The sequence below is a fragment of the Podarcis cretensis genome (genome assembly GCF_951804945.1).
Source record: "Podarcis cretensis genome assembly, chromosome: 16".
Lineage (NCBI taxonomy): Eukaryota > Metazoa > Chordata > Lepidosauria > Squamata > Lacertidae > Podarcis > Podarcis cretensis.
Window position 1 is genome coordinate 1,185,355 of NC_137186.1, and position 20,069 is coordinate 1,205,423.

Here is a 20,069-nt window from a genome sequence, read left to right on the forward strand (position 1 = left end):
AAGAAACAGACACAATAAATTTCATGGCAGTGTTTATTCATATAGTTTATTTTCTCTAGGATATATTTATTCTCAGTTATTCAACTGGGCCCCGGCACAATGATGCAGCATTTAGAGGTGAAAATGCAACCCAGCAGGCCACAGTGTGATAGACATGACACCTTCAGAATGAAGAGGTGGACATATGCCTTCATTTTATTTTCCTTACTAATTGCCCCCTGTTGTTCAGCTCAGGTCGCAGAAGAATGATGTAGCACTTAGGGGAAAAGATGCAGGCCAGTAAGCCAGCACCAGACGCCAAGATGGAGAAGATCTCCACAGCCACCATGTATTTCCCTTTGGTGCTCAGGTAGGTTGGAACAAAGGATAACCAAACACTACAAAACACCAACATGCTGAAAGTGATAAATTTGGCTTCATTGAAACTGTCAGGTAATTTCCTGGCAAGGAAAGCCACCACGAGGCTGATAATGGCTAGGAAACCCATATAGCCCAAGAGCAAATAAAACATGGTAGTGGAACCTTCATTACATTCCAGTATAATCTCCTCATTCACTGAGTGCATGTCTGTGTCTGGGAATGGAGGGAAAGTACTTAACCAAAGAGTACATATGTCAAGTTGAAGAAAGGAACAAGAAAGGATGATGGAATTTGTCAATCTTCTCCCCACCCATTTTCTTATTGTAGAACCTGGCTTGGTTGCCATAAATGCCATCACCACCATGATGGTTTTTGCTAAAATGCTGGAAAGAGCCACAGAGAATATGGCACCAAACGCTGTTTGTCGGAGGAGGCAGATCACTTTCCCAGGCTTTCCAATAAAGAGTAAGGCGCTGAGGAAGCAAAGGAGGAGGGAGATGAGGAGGATGTAGGTGAGTGTCCGGTTGTTGGCTTTAACGACTGGAGTCTCCCTGTGCTTGATAAAAATCCCAAGGACTAAAACTGTGATCAATGAGAAAGCAATAGTCAAGGTAGCTAAGATGATCCCTAAATCTTCCTTGTAAGAGAGGTAACTTTGAACCTTAGCAATGCATCTAGTTTGGTCCTTGTTTGGATATCGGTCTTCTGGACATTTGACACAGGCATCCATATCTGAAAACAACAAAGAGGCGTTCAAATATTTCTATAGGTTGAGCTGCATAATTCTAATAATCTATTTTAGTGCAAGAGTTTGCTGTTGATTATGGCTTTTGATATTTTTGATATAAACCCTGATTGAAATCAATGTAGAAAATCAGTTTCCCCCAAGAGCACCTGGTCAGCAACTTGGATGGCTTTAAAAGAGGATTGGACAAATTAATACAGAATACAGGTATCAATGAGGCAGTATGCATCTGAATACCGGCTCCTGGAAATAACACAAGGAAGAGTGTTCTTGTCTTTGGGTTGTATGTTCAAGGGATGTGCATTCTCAAAGCAAATACGATATGTTACAGCAGATGACTGATATCACAATGCACAATTGTCTCCTACCCTTCTGGCCAGATATCATTCCTTCTGGACACAGAGCACAGTCATAACAGCAAAATTTCTCTCCCTCCTTCTTTTTCCTGCTGTAGCCAGGATAGCAGTGGTCATTGCACACAGAAAGGGGCAGCACCTGCACAGAATAATATAAAGTGACTTGGATTAGTGCTCTTCATTCATTCAGCTCTACAAAGAGAATGAAGTTGGGAAGATGAACCAGTTGGCCCAATTCGTAAAAGAACTGTGTAATGTGTATTGCAGATATTATATTGTGCAGCTTGAAGCGATTGGATGCATAAAACCTTTTCGAAAGAAACATTTTCCAGACCCATTATATATTATTTAAAACTTTACATGCAGAACTTTCTACAAAATGATCTAATAAAATTTATTCAGAACTTTATTCAGAACAGAACAAAAAGAAACATCCAAATAATTCCATATCTGGTGCGTATCCACACAGGCTCAGAATATTATAACCAATAACCAATAAAAGAAAATTCCAAATGGACCACAGCTATTTGCTGTCCCTCCAGGAGACTGTTTTACACACCTTTACTCACACAGAGCCTGGGAACAAAGACTCAAGCCACCAGCCTTCCAAGATGGCAAATTTGCAATTCGATTCCCTCCCATGTGATCTAAAGTTAAATATCTCATCAGAGGTGCCAGAAAACAATCACATTTAATTATCAAGCCATCAAGGAGCTCAGAGAGCTCTTCTTGCTTTTCTTTAGCTTCAGTGCAATCTTCCAGTTAAACTCTTTCTGCAATACACCCAGGCATTCTCCATTTCAGTGTAAATTAAACAATTATACTTAGTAACGTATATAAAAAAAAATTGCTAATCTAGCAGCTAATTTTTTTTATTGATATTTTATTCAATTTTACAGAAAAAGAAAAGACAACAAACATCAAAACAGCAGCAAACATCGACATTTAAACAACAAAAACATGTGATCAAAAAAGAACCAAAACAACAGAAGATAGAAAAAAAGTTACAGACCTAAAAAAACTTAAAAAAAAATTAACATAAAAAGAAATAAAAAAGAGCTCTTTTCAAATTCATATCCTTCATAACCTTATTTTCCTGACTTCCACCCGCCTTCCTTTCTTGTATTCCACTTTAAAATTAATTTAGCAAGTTCATTCTTATTAATTTTATCCTTTAAACATTCCTTCACATATTGTATTTGTTCTGATTTTCATCCAATATCTATCCCTTCTTTCATACTCTTATTTATCTTATTCACTAGACCCCTTCGTTTCATTTCAATGTCCTCAACATTCAAAAATTTTACAATGTTTTTGTAGGTAATTTTAAAACTTCTTCCAATCCTCTTCCACCTGCTCTTCTCCTTGATCTCGTATTCTGCCGGTCATTTCTGCCATTTCCATATAGTCCATTACTTGCATCTGCCATTCTTCCAAGGTGGGTAGATCTTGTGTCTTCCAGTGCTTTGCGATGAGAATTCTTGCTGCTGCTGTAGCATACAAAAAGAAAGTTCTATCCTTTGGCACCAATTGGCCGACCATGCCCAGGAGAAAGGCCTCTGGTTTCTTCAAGAAGGTATATTTAAATACCTTTTTCATTTCATTATAAATCATTTCCCAGAAAGCCTTATTCCTTGGGCACGTCCACCAAAGGTGAAAGAATGTACCTTCAGTTTCTTTACATTTCCAACATTTATTATCAGGCAAATGGTAAATTTTAGCAAGCTTGACTGGGGTCATGTACCACCTGTACATCATTTTCATAATATTCTCTCTTAAGGCATTACATGCCGTAAATTTGATTCCAGTTTGCTAACTGTTCCCAGTCAGCAAACATAATGTTATGTCCAACATCTTGCGCCCATTTGATCATAGCAGATTTTACCGTTTCATCCACAGTATTCCATTTCAACAGCAAGTTATACATTCTTGATAATATCTTAGCATTGGGTTCTAACAACTCTGTTTCTAGTTTTGATTTTTCCACCTGGAAGCCAATCTTTTTATCTAAGTTGTAGGCCTCTCTTACTTGAAAATAGTGTAACCAATCTCGCACCTTTTCCTTGAGTTTCTCATAACTCTGCAATTTCACTTTATCACCCTCCTGCTCCAAAATTTCCCAATACTTTGGCCAATTAGTCTCCATATTAAGTTTTTTCATGGCCTTTGCCTCCATTGGCGATAGCCACCTTGGGGTTTTATTCTCCAATACATCTTTATATTTAATCCAGACATTAAATAATGCTTTTCTGACAATATGGTTTTTGAATGCCTTGTGTGCTTTAACCTTACCATACCACAAATACGCATGCCACCCAAATGCATTATCATACCCTTCCAAATCAAGAATGTCCGTGTCCTCAAGAAGTAGCCATTCCTTCAACCAGCAAAAAGCTGCTGCTTCATAATATAATTTGAGGTCCGGCAGGGCAAATCCCCCTCTATCTTTCACATCCGTAAGTATCTTAAATTTAATTCTGGGCTTTTTGCCCTGCCAGACAAATCTAGAGATGTCTCTTTGCCATTTCTTGAAACAGTCCATCTTGTCTATGATTTGCAATGATTGGAACAAAAACAACATTCTCGGCAGTACATTCATCTTGATGACAGCAATTCGTCCAAGTAAGGAAAGCTTTAAATTTGACCAAATTTCAAGATCTTTTTTCACTTCTAACCAACACTTCTCATAATTATCTTTAAATAAATTAACATTTTTAGAAGTCATGTTCACCCCCAGGTATTTTACTTTCTTTACCAATAGTAAATCTGTCTCCTTCTGAAACTTTTCTTTCTCTATTGGTGTTAAATTTTTCTCCAATACCTTAGTTTTTAACTTATTCAGTTTAAAGCCAGCCACCTGACCAAAATCCTGGATTAGTTCCAAGGCCCTTTTAGTGCTAGAAACTGGCTCCTGTAATGTCAAAACTAGGTCATCTGCAAAAGCTTCAAGTTTATATTGTTTGTCACCGACCTGAATACCCTGAATCTGTTGTTCCCTTCTGATCATATTCAGCAGGACCTCCAGGACCGAAATAAAAAGCAGTGGGGAAATTGGGCAGCCCTGTCGTGTCCCTTTTTCAATTTTAACCTCTTCTGTAACTATGTTATTAACTATTAATTTTGCCTTTTGTTCTGAATAAATTGCACCTATACCATTTTCAAATTTTTCTCCAACCCCCATCCCCTGAAGGTTCTTCTTCATAAAACTCCAAGAAATATTATCAAAGGCTTTCTCTGCGTCTATGAATATCAAAACAGCTTTTGAATTAATATTAACTTGTAACTTTTCCAGGATATCAATTATATTCCTCATGTTGTTTGACAAATGTCTGCCAGGGAGAAAGCCGGCTTGATCTTTGTGTATCATTTCAGCTAATACTTTTTTCAATCTTTTAGCCAAAATATCAGCAAAAATTTTATAATCCACATTGAGCAGGGATATGGGGCAGTAGTTCTTAAGTTGTGTCTTTTTAGACTCATTTTTCGGTATAAGCGTGATGTAAGCTTCTTTCCACGACTCCGGCGCTCCCCCCCCTCCATAATTTCATTGCAAACCTCTTTTAAAGGTTGAATTAAGTAGTCTTTCATAGCTCTGTAGTATTTGGAGGTTACCCCATCCGGTCCTGGAGACTTGCCTAGTTGCATATTCTGAATGGCACCTTCCACCTCTTGTTCGGAAATTCTATAGTTCAATAATAATTTATTCTCTTGAGAAATTTTTTGTAATCCATTAATTTCCAAAAATAGATCAATTTTAGTCTCATTCTGTGGCCCTTGTGCATACAGTTGTTTGAAGTATCTCTGGAAACAGTTTTTAATTTCCTGTGGATTTTGTATATTCTTGCCATCCACTTCAAGATTTGTAACTGTGTTTAATTTTTGTCTTTTCTTCAACTGCCAGGCTAGCAACTTTCCACATTTATTAGCCGATTCAAAAGTTTTTTGTCTCATCTGTTTAATCTTCCATTCTATATCTTGGTTTACCATTTTCATATATTGTACTTGATGTAGTTTAATTTCTCTCAAAATCTCCTGTGACTTTGGTTTAATCCTGAGTCTCTTCTCTCCTTCTCTAATTTTCTCCAAGATCTTCTCTTTTTTCTCCTCCTGGACTCTCCTTTTTATGGCATTTTGTTGAATCAAAAAACCTCTCATTACGGCTTTACTTGCGTCCCAGATTACTCTTTTTTCCACTGTAGTCTTCAAATTTATTTCAAAATAGTCTTTCATAATTTTTTGGGCCTTCTTGATGATTTCTGGATCTCTAAACAGGGTGTCATTCATCCTCCATCTAAAGGAACCAGTCAGTATTAATTTCATTTCCATTTTCACGGGATTATGGTCGGAGCAAGTTTTAGGGCAGATTTCCACTTTTCGGATCTTAGGCGCCATTCCTCTGGTAATTCAGATTTGGTCAATTCTTGTCCAAGTCATTTTGGCTTCAGAGAAGAAAGTTCCCTCTCTACCTAGGGGGTTCTTAGTTCTCCAAGTGTCAATTAAATCCATATTGTCTGTCATTTCAAAGAAAGTCTTCGGTAGTCTTCCATCTTTTGTGACTATCTGTCTTTCAGATTTATCCATATTTGTAGACACTACACCGTTCATATCTCCCATCAAAATAATATTACAGTCCATAAAATCCAACAACGTCTCATGCAGTTTCTTGTAAAATTCCGATTTCCCCTCATTTGGTGCATAAAGTCCAACTATCAGTAGTTTCTCTCCTTGAAATTGTATTTCAATTGCCACAAAACGTCCATGTTCATCTTTGAAAAGAAATTTTGGTGATAATTTTTCTTTTGCATAAATCACAACTCCTCTTTTTTTAACTTTGTCCGATGAAATAAATTCTTGGCCTAACCTTTTATTTATCAGTACTTTCCTGTGGAGTCTTGTTACGTGAGTTTCTCGTAGACAAATCAGGTCCAATTGTTCCTTTTTCAACATGTGAAAGATTTTTTCCCTCTTGTCCGGGGAGTTCATACCCGTAATGTTCCAAGTTAATACCTGCAGAGACATGTTGTAGTTATTTTGCTATTCCTCCAACTGCTCCTTGAAGTTGCTCTTGTTCCGACGGCAGTGTCTCTTTCTCTGCTTTGTCCAATCCCAGGGGGTGTCTTCCTGAGTCAGGTGGTCCCAATCCTGGTATTCCCGGCTCTTTTGTTTCCGGCTCTTTTTGTAGTTCTTCACCGTAGTCTCTCAGGAATCTCACTTTATCTTCCTCTGATCTTATCTTAATTCCCCCCCCTCTAAATGTGAAAGAGAGGCCCTGAGGAAATTCCCACCTGAATAAAATACTATTTTTCCTTAGCAGGCCTACCAAGTCTCCGTAATTGGCCCTGAGGTCGAGCAGGTATTTTGGGATGTCTTTAAAAATTTCAATTCTCACACCTTGTATCTTGAGTGCTTTCTGGTAATGAAGACTCAATATTCTATCTCTATCTTCTTTTGATCTCAAAGCAATCAAGCAGTCTCTTGCTCTATTTTTCTTTTTAACTCTTCCCAGTCGAAAAGCACTCACTATTTTGAATTCCTGTTTTGCTGGGTCCAGGCCCCAAAAGTCCTCAAATTCCAGTGTAAGAAGTTTGATTAAGTCTCCTTCTTCGACTTCTAGGACCGCCCTGACTCTCAAATTTGCCTGTTTGTCCTTGAGTTCAATCAAAGAGAATTGTGCCCTGTAATCATCCAGCTGTTTATTAATTGGTGGTATCCTTTCTTCTATCGCCAATACCCTCTCCTTCGCTTCCTCTGCTATCCGTTTCATCTCTTTCGATTCCTGCAGTAACCTATCAATGGCCTGAGTGTTAGAATTTACTTTCTCCCCCAGATCATTAACAGTTGTAGTATTTAAATCAATTTTAACTGTCAGATTTTGTAGGGCTGCCAGTATTTTATCTAATGTTGCGGGATCCGATCCTGCTCCTTTTGCTTCTTCCCTTTCTAGAGCTAATGGGGCAGCAAGGCCTGATACTGATGGTCTTCGATGCAGCTGCTGTTGCTGTTGCTGCAGCTGCTGCTGTTGTCTAGTTTTAGCTCTCATAGATTTTTCCTGAGACTTATCTTGTGGTTTGTCTTGATCCATTACAATACCTCTGAGAACCAAGGTCATTCACTGAATTTTCAGGCTTGTCTTGACAATAAAGAGTAACAGCTGCAGTGGAAAATCCCCAGCTGTAACTCAAAGTTCCTCTAGGGGAGCAGAGTAGCAAAATGTTTCATCAAAGATTATTGTTAAAACGTAACTTCATTGACTTCCCTATTTGTTTCAATAATAAAAAACAGTTGCAAATTCTGGAGTTCAAGAGTTCCCTTAAAAAATAGCCATTCTCTTGCAGAGATCAATAATAAAAGATACAATGTCTATAACACGGTGCACTTACTATGACTTTTATATTGTTCAAAGCAGTCTGACATCAAGGATTGAGTGGTGGGTTTTGTTTTTTCCCCCTCCCCTCCACAACTTGGGGGGGGGGGTTTCTGTCCAACAGTGAAATTTAGCTCTTTTAAAAGTCAATTTCGCAGTTCAAAGTTTCTTTAATCTTTGTTTTCTTACTATTTACAAGACCGGAAAGACGGACTTCCTGTTTATGTCTTACCGATTTCAGATCCGAATTCAAGTTCAAAGTCCCGATCAAAGTGCCAAATTTAAGTTCAAAGTCAAATCAGAATATCAATTCTTTGATCTTTTCCAATCTCTTCCCAATTCTTACTCACGGGTAGATGTTTCAACTCAAAGTTTCACAGGAAAAAGGTCGGCACTCTCCAGTAACTGCTGTGCAGCTTCGCTCCGCAGAAGTAGCGATCGACTCTCAGCACAGCACTCCCCCGTCCCGCTCCGAAGCCCTTTACAGAGCCTCTTTGACAGTTCGGGGGGGGGGCCGCAAAAACATGCCCGCCGAGTCCCACGGCCACAGGCTTCTCCCGTCTGTGGTTTTTTTGAGGGTCCCCCGCTTCGCTGCAGCGGGGGACCCGGTTTCTGCGGGGCTTCTCCCTCTGATTCAGAGGGAATCCGCCATTACCGATGGCGCCGCCTCTGGAAGTCCTGAATAATCTAGCAGCTAAAAAGCAAACAGAAAGTTAAAGTGGCCAAAACTTTTCTTTCTGGCACGTCTCACCTGATTAAAATGTGGATGCCACACAATCTGGTCATCATGAATGGTAAACTCTTTGCCTGGAAGAGCCCGAGGTTCTAATCTTCCAAACGTTACTCTAACTACTGAACCATTGGGGAACATCAGCCAGTTTGTAATATCAAAACCCGCAACCAATTCTCCATTTTCATCAAAGTGCACATTCTCAGCAGCACTATTATTGAATATGATGCTCCTCAGATAATGATGAACCTTGATTGAAAGAGAAATGAATAACGAGACAACATAGTGCTAAGATTACTTTAGTGAACTTCCCAAAGTTGTCCTTATAGCTGACATTTGGTTTATGTAGGTGGCCACTTGTGAATATCAATCAATCAGTCAGTCAGTCAATCAATCAATCAATCAATCAGTCAGTCAATCAGTCAATCAATCAATCATATGTTTGTAGCGTTGGAAGGGACCCCGAGGGTTATCTAGTCCAACACCCTGCAGGATGACCCTGAGGACCCCTTCCATCTCTACAATTCTAGAACTCTCTAAGTTTAAAGTATTGCTTTCTAATTACCTGCCATGATTGCACACTGTGAAATAGTCTGACCCTTTCTTCCAATCCTCTATGTTTGGAGATGGATTTGTAGATGGTGTTCAAAGCATGTGCCACAGCATAGACAGCATTGTAGACATTGTAGCTGTGGCCAGTCATGTCCATTTCAAACAGAATTCCAGGAAGGCTCTCCAGCTTCTCCTCCCCAGTGCAGATCATTTCATTTTCATTTCCCTCCTCTGACTCTTCAGACATTTTTAATAAACAGCTGAATGCCTGTTTCCAGAACTCCTGGATAAAGCCATCTCGTTCTGCCCAGAAAGGGCTCAGCTTCTGAACGAAGCTTTGGAATCCTGATGGCTGATTTGAGTGGACTGTGATGGATATGGAACCGTGAAATGCTTGTACCTCCCAATTCTTCTGTATAGAGTGTGATGCAAAATCCCAGTGGGATGTAATAATCCACACTTTGCCCAGAGTTGGAAAAGAGAATAAGGGTGATACAAATATCAACATTCTCAGAACCTGAAAGGATGGAGGTTCTCCATAAACAATGAACACAGTTGGGTTATCCTCAAAGACCATTGCATAGGTTCCTAAATGCTGTAAAGCAAAGTCTATCATCTCATCCACATAATTCCATTTTGGTATTCTTACTATATAGGCATAACAGATGCCATTAGGGGAAAGGATCGGGACCATTGTCTTTAAAAACCTGTCCCCTCTGTCATCTTCCACAGCCCAAAGCCCAATCCATGTCCACTTAAAATGCTGAAGTAATCGCACAATCCCTGTGTATTGGTGGGCTTCATTTGGGACCATCTGATACAAAAATGGGAAGAACTTTTTGACACCTTTTAGTGGCAGAAATGATCCATAAGTCAGCTGAAATAAAATTAATAAGCATTTTTCAGTGGGTTACAAGCATTTACATCACAGATTTAATTATTAGAAAATAGTCCTGTAGGTCATCTCATTCAATGACCTGTGAAAATTCAGATGAGGTGATCCTGCATGAGAACCTGACTATCTCTGGTCGTCAGCCACATTGAGCCACTTGTCTCAGGCAGCAGTTCAGGAAGGCTGCTGCCACAAAAATGCCCCACTGGGCTGTTTGTCTGAGCTCCCTACACTGTGCCATCAGAGACGCAGCTACACTAATCAATCACTTCCACTCCCTGTTTCCAGAACCTGTAGAAGTAATATCTGAGTTGTGTGTTTGGGGACATTGCAGACAGATGCAACTGGGAGATTCCTGTAGGGTTCTTGTCCAGCTTGAAAGCTTTGGGACTCAGTGACGGTTTCCCTGGTGTGGCTTATCTCTTGCTGAGAGAATTGGAGTTACTTAAAATATGTTGTTACTTAAAATATGGGTAAGTTGGAGGTGGTCAAAAATGAGATGGCAAGAATAAATATTGACATCCTGGGCATCAGTGAACTAAAATGGACAGGAATGGGTGAATTCAGTTCGGATGACCATCATATCTACTACTGTGGGCAAGAAACCCGTAAAAGAAATGGAGTGGCCCTCATAGTCAACAAAAGAGTGGCAAAAGCTGTACTGGGATGCAATCTCAAAAATGATAGAATGATCTCGATACGAATCCAAGGCAGACCTTTTAACATCACAGTAATCCAAGTTTATGCACCAACTACTGGTGCTGAAGAAACTGAAATTGACCAATTCTATGAAGACTTACAACACCTTATAGAAGTGACACCAAAGAAGGATGTTCTTCTCATTATAGGGGATTGGAATGCTAAAGTAGGGAGTCAAGAAATAAAAGGAACAACTGGCAAGTTTGGCCTTGGAGATCAAAACGAAGCAGGGCAAAGGCTAATAGAGTTCTGTCAAGAGAACAAGCTGGTCATCACAAACACGCTTTTCCAACAACACAAGAGACGACTCTACACATGGACATCACCAGATGGGCAGCATCGAAATCAGATTGATTATATTCTCTGCAGCCAAAGATGGAGAAGCTCTATACAGTCAGCAAAAACAAGACCTGGAGCTGACTGTGGCTCAGATCATCAGCTTCTTATAGCAAAATTCAAGCTTAAACTGAAGAAAGTAGGAAAAACCACTGGGCCGGTAAGATACAATCTAAGTCAAATCCCTTATGAATACACAGTGGAAGTGAGGAACAGGTTTAAGGATTTAGATTTGGCGGACAGAGTGCCTGAAGAACTATGGGTGGAGGCTCGCAACATTATACAGGAGGCAGCAACGAAAACCATCCCAATGAAAAGGAAATGCAAGAAAGCAAAGTGGCTGTCCAATGAGGCCTTACAAATAGCGGGGGAGAGAAGGCAAGCAAAATGCAAGGGAGATCGTGAAACATACAGGAAATTGAATGCAGATTTCCAAAGAATAGCAAGGAGAGACAAGAAGACCTTCTTAAACAAGCAATGCAAAGAAATAGAGGAAAGCAATAGAATGGGAAGAACCAGAGATCTGTTCAAGAAAATTGGAGATATGAAAGGAAAATTTCGTACAAAGATTTCCATAATAAAGGACAAAAGTGGAAAGGACCTAACAGAAGCAGAAGACATCAAGAAGAGGTGGCAAGAATACACAGAGGAATTATACCAGAAAGAAACGGATGTCTCATATACCCCAGGTAGTGTGGTTGCTGACCTTGAGCCAGACATCCTGGAGAGTGAAGTCAAATGGGCCTTAGAAAGCACTGCAAATAACAAGGCCAGTGGAAGTGATGGTATTCCAGCTGAACTATTTAAAATTTTAAAAGATGATGCTGTTAAGGTGCTACACTCAATATGCCAGCAAGTTTGGAAAACTCAGCAGTGGCCAGAAGATTGGAGAAGATCAGTCTACATCCCAATCCCAAAGAAGGGCAGTGCCAAAGAATGCTCCAACTATCGCACAATTGCACTAATTTCTCACGCTAGCAAGGTTATGCTTAAGATTCTACAAGGAAGGCTCAAGCAGTATGTGGACCGAGAACTCCCAGAAGTGCAAGCTGGATTTAGAAGAGGCAGAGGAACCAGAGACCAAATTGCAAACATGCGCTGGATTATGGAGAAAGCTAGAGAGTTCCAGAAAGACATTTACTTCTGCTTCATTGACTATGCAAAAGCCTTTGACTGTGTCGACCATGGCAAACTATGGCAAGTTCTTAAAGAAATGGGAGTGCCTGATCACCTCATCTGTCTCCTGAGAAATCTCTATGTGGGACAAGAAGCTACAGTTAGAACTGGATATGGAACAACTGACTGGTTCAAAATTGGGAAAGGAGTACGACAAGGCTGCATTTTGTCTCCCTGCTTATTTAACTTATATGCAGAATTCATCATGCAAAAGGCTGGGCTGGATGAATCCCAAGCCGGAATTAAGATTGCCGGAAGAAATATCAACAACCTCAGATATGCAGATGACACAACCTTGATGGCAGAAAGTGAGGAGGAATTAAAGAACCTTTTAATGAGGGTGAAAGAGGAGAGTGCAAAATATGGTCTGAAGCTCAACATCAAAAAAACGAAGATCATGGCTACTGGTCCCATCACCTCCTGGCAAATAGAAGGGGAAGAAATGGAGGCAGTGAGAGATTTTACTTTCTTGGGCTCCATGATCACTGCAGATGGTGACAGCAGCCACGAAATTAAAAGACGCCTGCTTCTTGGGAGAAGGGCAATGACAGGCCTAGACAGCATCTTGAGAAGTAGAGACATCACCTTGCCAACAAAGGTCCGTATAGTTAAAGCTATGGTTTTCCCAGTAGTGATGTATGGAAGTGAGAGCTGGACCATAAAGAAGGCTGATCGCCGAAGAATTGATGCTTTTGAATTATGGTGCTGGAGGAGACTCTTGAGAGTCCCATGGACTGCAAGAAGATCAAACCTCTCCATTCTGAAGGAAATCAGCCCTGAGTGCTCACTGGAAGGACAGATTGTGAAGCTGAGGCTCCAATACTTTGGCCACCTCATGAGAAGAGAAGACTCCCTGGAGAAGACCCTGATGTTGGGAAAGAAGAAGAAGAAGAAGAAGAGTTTGGATTTGATATCCCGCCTTTCACTCCCCTTCAGGAGTCTCAAAGCGGCTAACATTCTCCTTTCCCTTCCTCCCCCACAACAAACACTCTGTGAGGTGAGTGGGGCTGAGAGACTTCAAAGAAGTGTGACTGGCCCAAGGTCACCCAGCAGCTGCATGTGGAGGAGTGGAGACGCGAACCCGGTTCCCCAGATTACAAGACTACCGCTCTTAACCACTACACCACACTGGAGGGCACAAGGAGAAGGGGGCGACAGAGGACGAGATGGTTGGATAGTGTTTTCGAGGTTACCAGCATGAGTCTGACCAAGCTGCGGGGGGCAGTGGAGGACAGGAGTGCCTGGCGTTCTCTGGTCCATGGGGTCACGAAGAGTCGGACACGACTAAACGACTAAACAACAACAAAATATGTTGTGAGAGTAAGTAGACATCATGAGTTCTTTTCCTATCTTCTGAAGTGTTATCTATCCCCCACAGGCTTTTGTCATCTCCAAATTGATAAGGATTCTCTCCACCCTTATGTCTTAGCAATCAATAATTTTTTTTGAGAAACACCTTCAAAACAAAGTCCTGAAGTATCCCACTTGAAATATCCCCAAACTCTGATGAGAATCTATTGATGGACACTCCATGTGTTCAGTTGTCCAACAAGTTCTCTATCCATCAGATTGTATAATCATCTAGCCCATATTTCTCTCATTCAGTTACTAAAAATCATGGCGAACACTGTCAGAGAGTTTCCTGAAACCAAGACGGTGCGTCATACTTGTGAAACCTCCATGTCCTCATGCACACGACTTACCTGTGGAGTCTTGTGGATTGCTGAAATGATGGCCATGTTGGCAGAGACTTCAGAGATACATCCCCCAATGAAAGCTATCAGATTGTTTTGGCTGTCACATTTGAAGTTGGGGACAAACCTATGTTCTGTGGAGAGCAGGCTGAGGGTGGCCTTGTAGGTCATCCTTGCAGTGTAGTAGCTATTGAGGATACGAAACCCCAGAGAGATATTGGATAAGATGTTGGGATTCTCATTGATTTCTTTGACAGCAAATGCTAAGGCCAGAACATGCTGGTAGTTCTTTGGCACTGATCTGCAAGAAAACCACAGCTACAACAACAACAACAACTTGTTCACTTCATCATCACATCTTTACAGGTTTCTAAGATTAAACTGTAGTTTATAACTGCACAAGATTATATACCAAAGTACAAAAATAAGACCTATGAAACAAATATTTCTCCAGTCAATTAATGATCTAAATGCTCATACAGTTCCAGGACTTTTTAATGCTTAATAAAATATTACAAGTGAAAAGGACAATGAAATCCTTTTTCCAGATATTGTATTGTACCGGAGTCAATTCATAAATCACCTTTCTTTAAGAAAAAGTGGGCAAAGGGCAGTACCATATTTAATATGCACACTTTTAAATTTTAATTGTGAATATCTGCTGGATAACTTAGTAGGTCAAGCATGAGACTCCTGCATGGCAGGGGCTGGTCTAGATGACCCTCGTGGTCCCCTCCAACTTTACAATTCTATGATTCTAAATAAAAAAGTATGAACAAGAAATAGGAACAAGTTTCTTTTGTAAATAATGGCCTATCTAACGATACTTCCATAAGAGAGTTAGGTTTGCTTTGTCCCTCTAAGGTCTGTTAAGTATTGCATCAATAGCCCTATGTTTCTCCCTGTATGATGTGAGAGAGTAAGCATTGCAAATTAGATGTGTTAAAACAGGAATAAGAAACATGTTCATTTCTCTAAAATATAACAATATGAAACCAAATGTCAGAAATACCTGAAGTCTGAAATGGCAAGGGACAGGCTGAGATTGAGATCAAGGATGAAAGACAACAAAGTATCGTGAGAGCAGAAATGAAATAGTTTTAAGCAGGGCTTTTTTCATCCAGAACTCATTGGAACTCAGTTCTGGCACCTCTCAGGTGGGCGCCATTGCCATTATAAGAAAATAAGGCGCTTATGATGAGTTCTGGCACCTCTTTTTCTAGAAAAATAGCACTGGTTTTAAGGTTTCCTCATTTTGTCACTCATTTAAAAAGGAATATGACTTCTAGCAGTTTGGAAATAAATTTAAAATGTAGTATGAACAAATGACAAACAGAAAGAAGATAAATGCTCCTTGCCAGATAACCACCTCAGAAGCAAATAGATTGTATGAGAGGATCCTGCTCCAGCTGAGATACAGAAATGCACATGATCCATTCATTTCTGTAAGATTTCTGGAGGAAACACACTAGCGGTTTATGCCAAACAAGATATTGTAGAAGGTATCACACACATATTAACAAACCAAACGTCACTTTTTTTACATCAAAAGCTCAATAAAGCACATCATTCCTTAAGGATATGTTCTGAATAATTATAATTTATACATATTTCAAATTGTATGAAAAATATTGATGCCTTACATAGGTGCGTCAATCATGATCTGGGCAGGCTGTTCCATGAAAGAGAGCGTATTAGAGAGGAAAAAGACTTGAGAAACAATCTCACCAATGACAATGCCTCCTGGCTGGTAAAATTCATGAGGAATAGGGAGGGGATCATCATATATGCTGCAATTAATAGAATGTGCATTGCATACTGTATGACACGGTAGAACGAGCAGCAACATCACCACAAGCAAGATGCTGTTGATGAAACTCCCCTTCCAAAACTTTATTCCCATGATTCCAGTTGCAGAATTCAATGTGGCTGTTTTTCAGCTTTTCTACAGCCTTCCTTGAATGGTAGATGGTGTTGCTGCTACACAGATTTGCAGCATGGCTATTTAGGGAATCTGGGTACCAGTATCTTGCTCCTTTATTTCATTTCACCACCTTGTCCATCGTTAATTTCTCTAAACAGCGTATTTTCTTTATCTCCACCCTTTATCCTTCAAAGATGAGTGAATTTTTAAAATTTATTTCTAAACAACTTAATATGTGTTTCTGCAGGGCAAGCGTCAGTAATTTTGCTGTGGTGAGCAAAGGAATCCAAATGCAAACTTGTGAATTATCAGAAGGTTTCCCCAAAAGACGGGTATGCAAATTACAAGGCATGTGTGCTATTCTATGCTGCTCAATGATGTTCAGTTTTCCACAGTAAGAATCTGGGAAGCAGAAAATAAACAGGGCAAGCAGGAACCAGGATACTCACAGCATACTTCATTTGTTAAAAATCAGTGGAAAACTGGTTATGCAGAAGAATGAAAATACCTTACATATCCCTAGATCCAGTTATGAACAACACAGGAATTATATAGGTTTTTCAATATGCTTATTTTTAATTTTTCTTACAGGCTCTGGATGTCAGTTGTGTCACAAGACGGAAAACAGTAATTTGGACAATGATAGGAATGATTATAATTTCCCAAGCGTGTTTTTGGCCTCTGAAGTGGCATCATTCAATACAAAACTCTTAGGATATCTTTTCTGAATTTTTCAACTATTGTTTTATTGTGGTTATCCTCTTTTCTTTTTCCTCATTTGCTGCTCCCTGTTAAATAGTCTCATGCCCAAGTAGAGAAGACAACTCAACATGGAGACCAAGATCCTGACAACAGTTCTTGAATATGAACTACAAATCCCAGTTTCACTGGTCAAAATAGATACCAGCACTACTATGTTTTCATAATCCTCAATTTATTGATAGCCAAAGTCAAGTTTTATTTTCCTGGTTGGCAAAGGGGTAATGTTAATATATGTAAGCCAAATCAAAACAGGGCATTGACCTGTGATAATGTTTGTCCAGTAAAACTGTACTCACAAGAAGGCTACATTTGAGCAATGATCTGTCTCTATTAAAGCACTAATACTAAAAATCTCATGATGTGGACTTTCCAGTGAATTTTTAAGTGAGTTTAATAAACAGATAAACTTACATCCTCTCACCTTTTCTGGCCATTATTTGCTCTCTACTGTTCAGATCAGGCCTGAATAAAATTATGTAGCATTTAGGAGAAAAGATGCAACCCAGTAATCCAGCACTGGAGGCCAAGATGGAGAAGATCTCCATGGCCACCATGTATTTTCCTTTGGTGCTCAGGTAGGTTGGAACAAAGGACAACCAAACACTGCAAAACACCAACATGCTGAAAGTAATAAATTTGGCCTCATTGAAACTATCAGGTAATTTCCTTGCCGGAAAAGCCACAACAAAGCTGATTACGGCTAGGGAGCCCATGTAGCCCAAGACACAGTAAAACATGGTCGCTGAACCCTCATTACATTCCAAGATGATTTCCCCATTCAATGAGTGCATGTCCAAATCTGGGAATGGAGGGGAAGTACTTAACCACAGGATACAAATGCCAGCTTGAATGAAGGTGCAGACGAGGACAATTGAATTTGCCAGTCTTTTCCCCACCCATTTCCTCATCCCAGATCCTGGTTTGGTTGCCTTGAATGCCAGAACCACCGTTACGGTCTTTGCCAAGACACAAGAAAGAGCCACAGAGAAGACGATGCCAAAGACCATTTGGCGCAGAAGGCAGATCCCTTCTCCTGGCTGTCCAATGAAGAGCAAAGCGGAGAGGAAGCAAAGAAGAAGGGAAATGAGGAGGATGTAAGTCAGGGTCCGGTTATTGGCCTTGACTATGGGTGTGTCCCTGTGCTTCATAAAACTTCCCAGCACTAGAATTGTGATGAAAGAGAAAGAAATGGCCAAAGTAGCCAGGATAATCCCTAAGTTTTCTGTGTAAGAGAGGAAGCTTAGAACTTTGGGAATGCATTGACTGTGGTCCTTGCTGGGATACTGGTCTTCGGGGCATTTGATACAAGCATCCATATCTGAGGGGGGAAATGAAAAGCTGGTTAAGATACACCCATCCAGTTAATGAGTACTTTCAATATTCCACCCCTTATTTCCCACCCAGATCCTTCACCAAAATAAATGTCACTTCTGTTACTCCATTAATATTTGCTTCCTTCCTTGTTTGTTTATTACCCTCCCCTCCCTCTGAGGCCCCATCATCATCAGATCACTACCTTCCCCAAACTAAATTAAACTTTAATAAATGCAGTGGTGACAGTGGTCTATAAATCTCATTTGATATTGGATACAGTGGTACCTCGAGTTACAAACGCCTCAGGTTACAAATGTTTCAGATTAGAAACTCCGCTAACCTGGAAGAGTTACCTTGAGTTGAGAACTTTGCCCCAGGATGAGAACGGAAATTGTGCACCGGTGGTGCAGCGGCAGCAAGAGGCCCCATTAGCGAAAGCACACCTCTAGTTAAGAACAGTTTCAGGTCAAGAATGGACCTCCGGAACCAATTAAGTTCATAACTAGAAGTACCACTGTACTTACAATGAGTTGGACAGCAAATGTTTTTCATTTATACTGTCTTCCTCTTAATTGTGTTCTCTCTTGGCCTCCTTTCCTTGATCTTGTTGTAGCCTTTGATAGGATCTGCCAAGGTTTCCTCCTGAACCCCCTCAGTGAATTGGGTGCCATGGGCACTGCTTTTTTGTGGTTCTTAACCGCAAGATTGGGATTGCTGTTATGGGCATTATTTTGCCCTCAAAGTTGTTTAACAGACGATGGAAAAGATCTTGTGAAGAAGAAACAAAATGTCATCTGATGACACACAACTCTTCTTTCCTGTTAACACCTTAATCAGGAGTGGACATCCAGTCTCTGGATCAATGTCTGTGTGCAATACTAGGTTGGTGGAGCTTGAATTGAGTTTAAACCCTGGCAAGCCTGAGGCCTTGTGTGTGAGTGGTTCCCATGTCTGGGAGACAGATCAGTTCTGGATGGGGTTGGGCTCCCTCTGAAGGGATCATACATAATCTGGGAGAGCTCCTTGATTCAGCTTTGTCACTAGAACCACAGGTGGTCTTAATTGTCACATTTTTAAGAGAAAAAGGTTAAAGAATCATAGAATTGTGGAATTGTAAGTTGGAAGGGACCCAAAGGGTCATCTCGTTCAAACTCCTGCAATGCAAACATCTCAGCTGAAGCATCCATCCAACCTCTGCTTAAAAACCTCCAAGGAAGAAGAGTCCACAACTTCCCAAGGGAGGCCATTCCACTGTTGAACAGCTCTTACTGTCAAAAAGTTCTTCCTAATGTTTAGTCAGAAATATATAAATTGTAACTTGAATCCATTGGTTTGAGTCCTACCCTCCAGAACAAGAGAAAACAAGCTTGCTCCATCTTCCATGTGACGGCCCTTGAGATATTTGAAGATGGCTTTCATATTTCCTCTCCTCTTAGTCTCCCCTTTCCCAGGCTCCTTCAACCATTCCTCATAAGGCTTGGTTTCCAGACCCTTGATCATCTTGGTTGCCCTCCTTTGCACATGTTCTGTGTACAGTGCCCTACATGGTGAACTATATTCTTCAAATGAATAATTAATGTGCTACATTATCAAAAATTATTAATATCTCTGTACATTATGCCTCCAACCTTTCTTGAGAGATACTGTCCCTTCTGGACACAGAACACAATCATAGCAGCAAAACTTCTCTCCCTCCTTCTTTTTCTTGCTGTAGCCAGGATAGCAGTAGTCATTGCAGACAGAAACAGGCAGCACCTACACAGAAACGGAAAAGGGAGATTGGGAATATGAACTATTCCTTCTTCAGTATCTTGTGAAAAGGAGGATAACAAAGAATCTAATGACCCCTTTTCACATCACCTTCCACCTCTTGGGAGCTGAACGTTTAGTGTTGTTGTCAGTGTCAACTCCTGGCATGTGTTGCGAGTTAAGACATCGTGCTCCCCAGACCCCGACCCCAGATAAATAAAAGTCCACTAAGACTGGTTAGGATCCAAAGAAGCCGCAACTTTACTGAATACAGATGGAAGAGTTTTGGCTTGGGCATGGGGCAATCAAAATATTTCTGGCCCGTCCACCGGAAGTGATGCGTAGGTCAATCCAGGCGTGTGGGCCTAAGACTTACCGTATTTTTCGCTCTATAAGACACACCCGACCATAAGACA

At 40.4% G+C, this 20,069-nt stretch overlaps 2 protein-coding genes across 2 annotated transcripts in view; one reads left to right on the forward strand and one right to left on the reverse strand.

Annotated features, from left to right (window-relative positions):
* The window catches only part of LOC307205220 (vomeronasal type-2 receptor 26-like), a gene marked incomplete at both ends in the record, with an annotated part of 126,709 nt that overhangs the window by 4,581 nt on the left and 102,059 nt on the right, over positions 1–20,069 (forward strand). The window lies entirely within an intron of this gene.
* On the reverse strand, positions 191–17,906 carry LOC307205187 (vomeronasal type-2 receptor 26-like; the record flags this gene model as incomplete). The annotated part of the gene is made up of 7 exons (XM_079957376.1): positions 191–1,092; positions 1,474–1,600; positions 8,577–8,804; positions 9,121–10,002; positions 13,914–14,205; positions 15,548–15,651; positions 17,262–17,906. 7 exons carry the CDS (start codon positions 17,904–17,906, stop codon positions 191–193), a joined length of 3,180 nt encoding a protein of 1,059 aa, XP_079813502.1.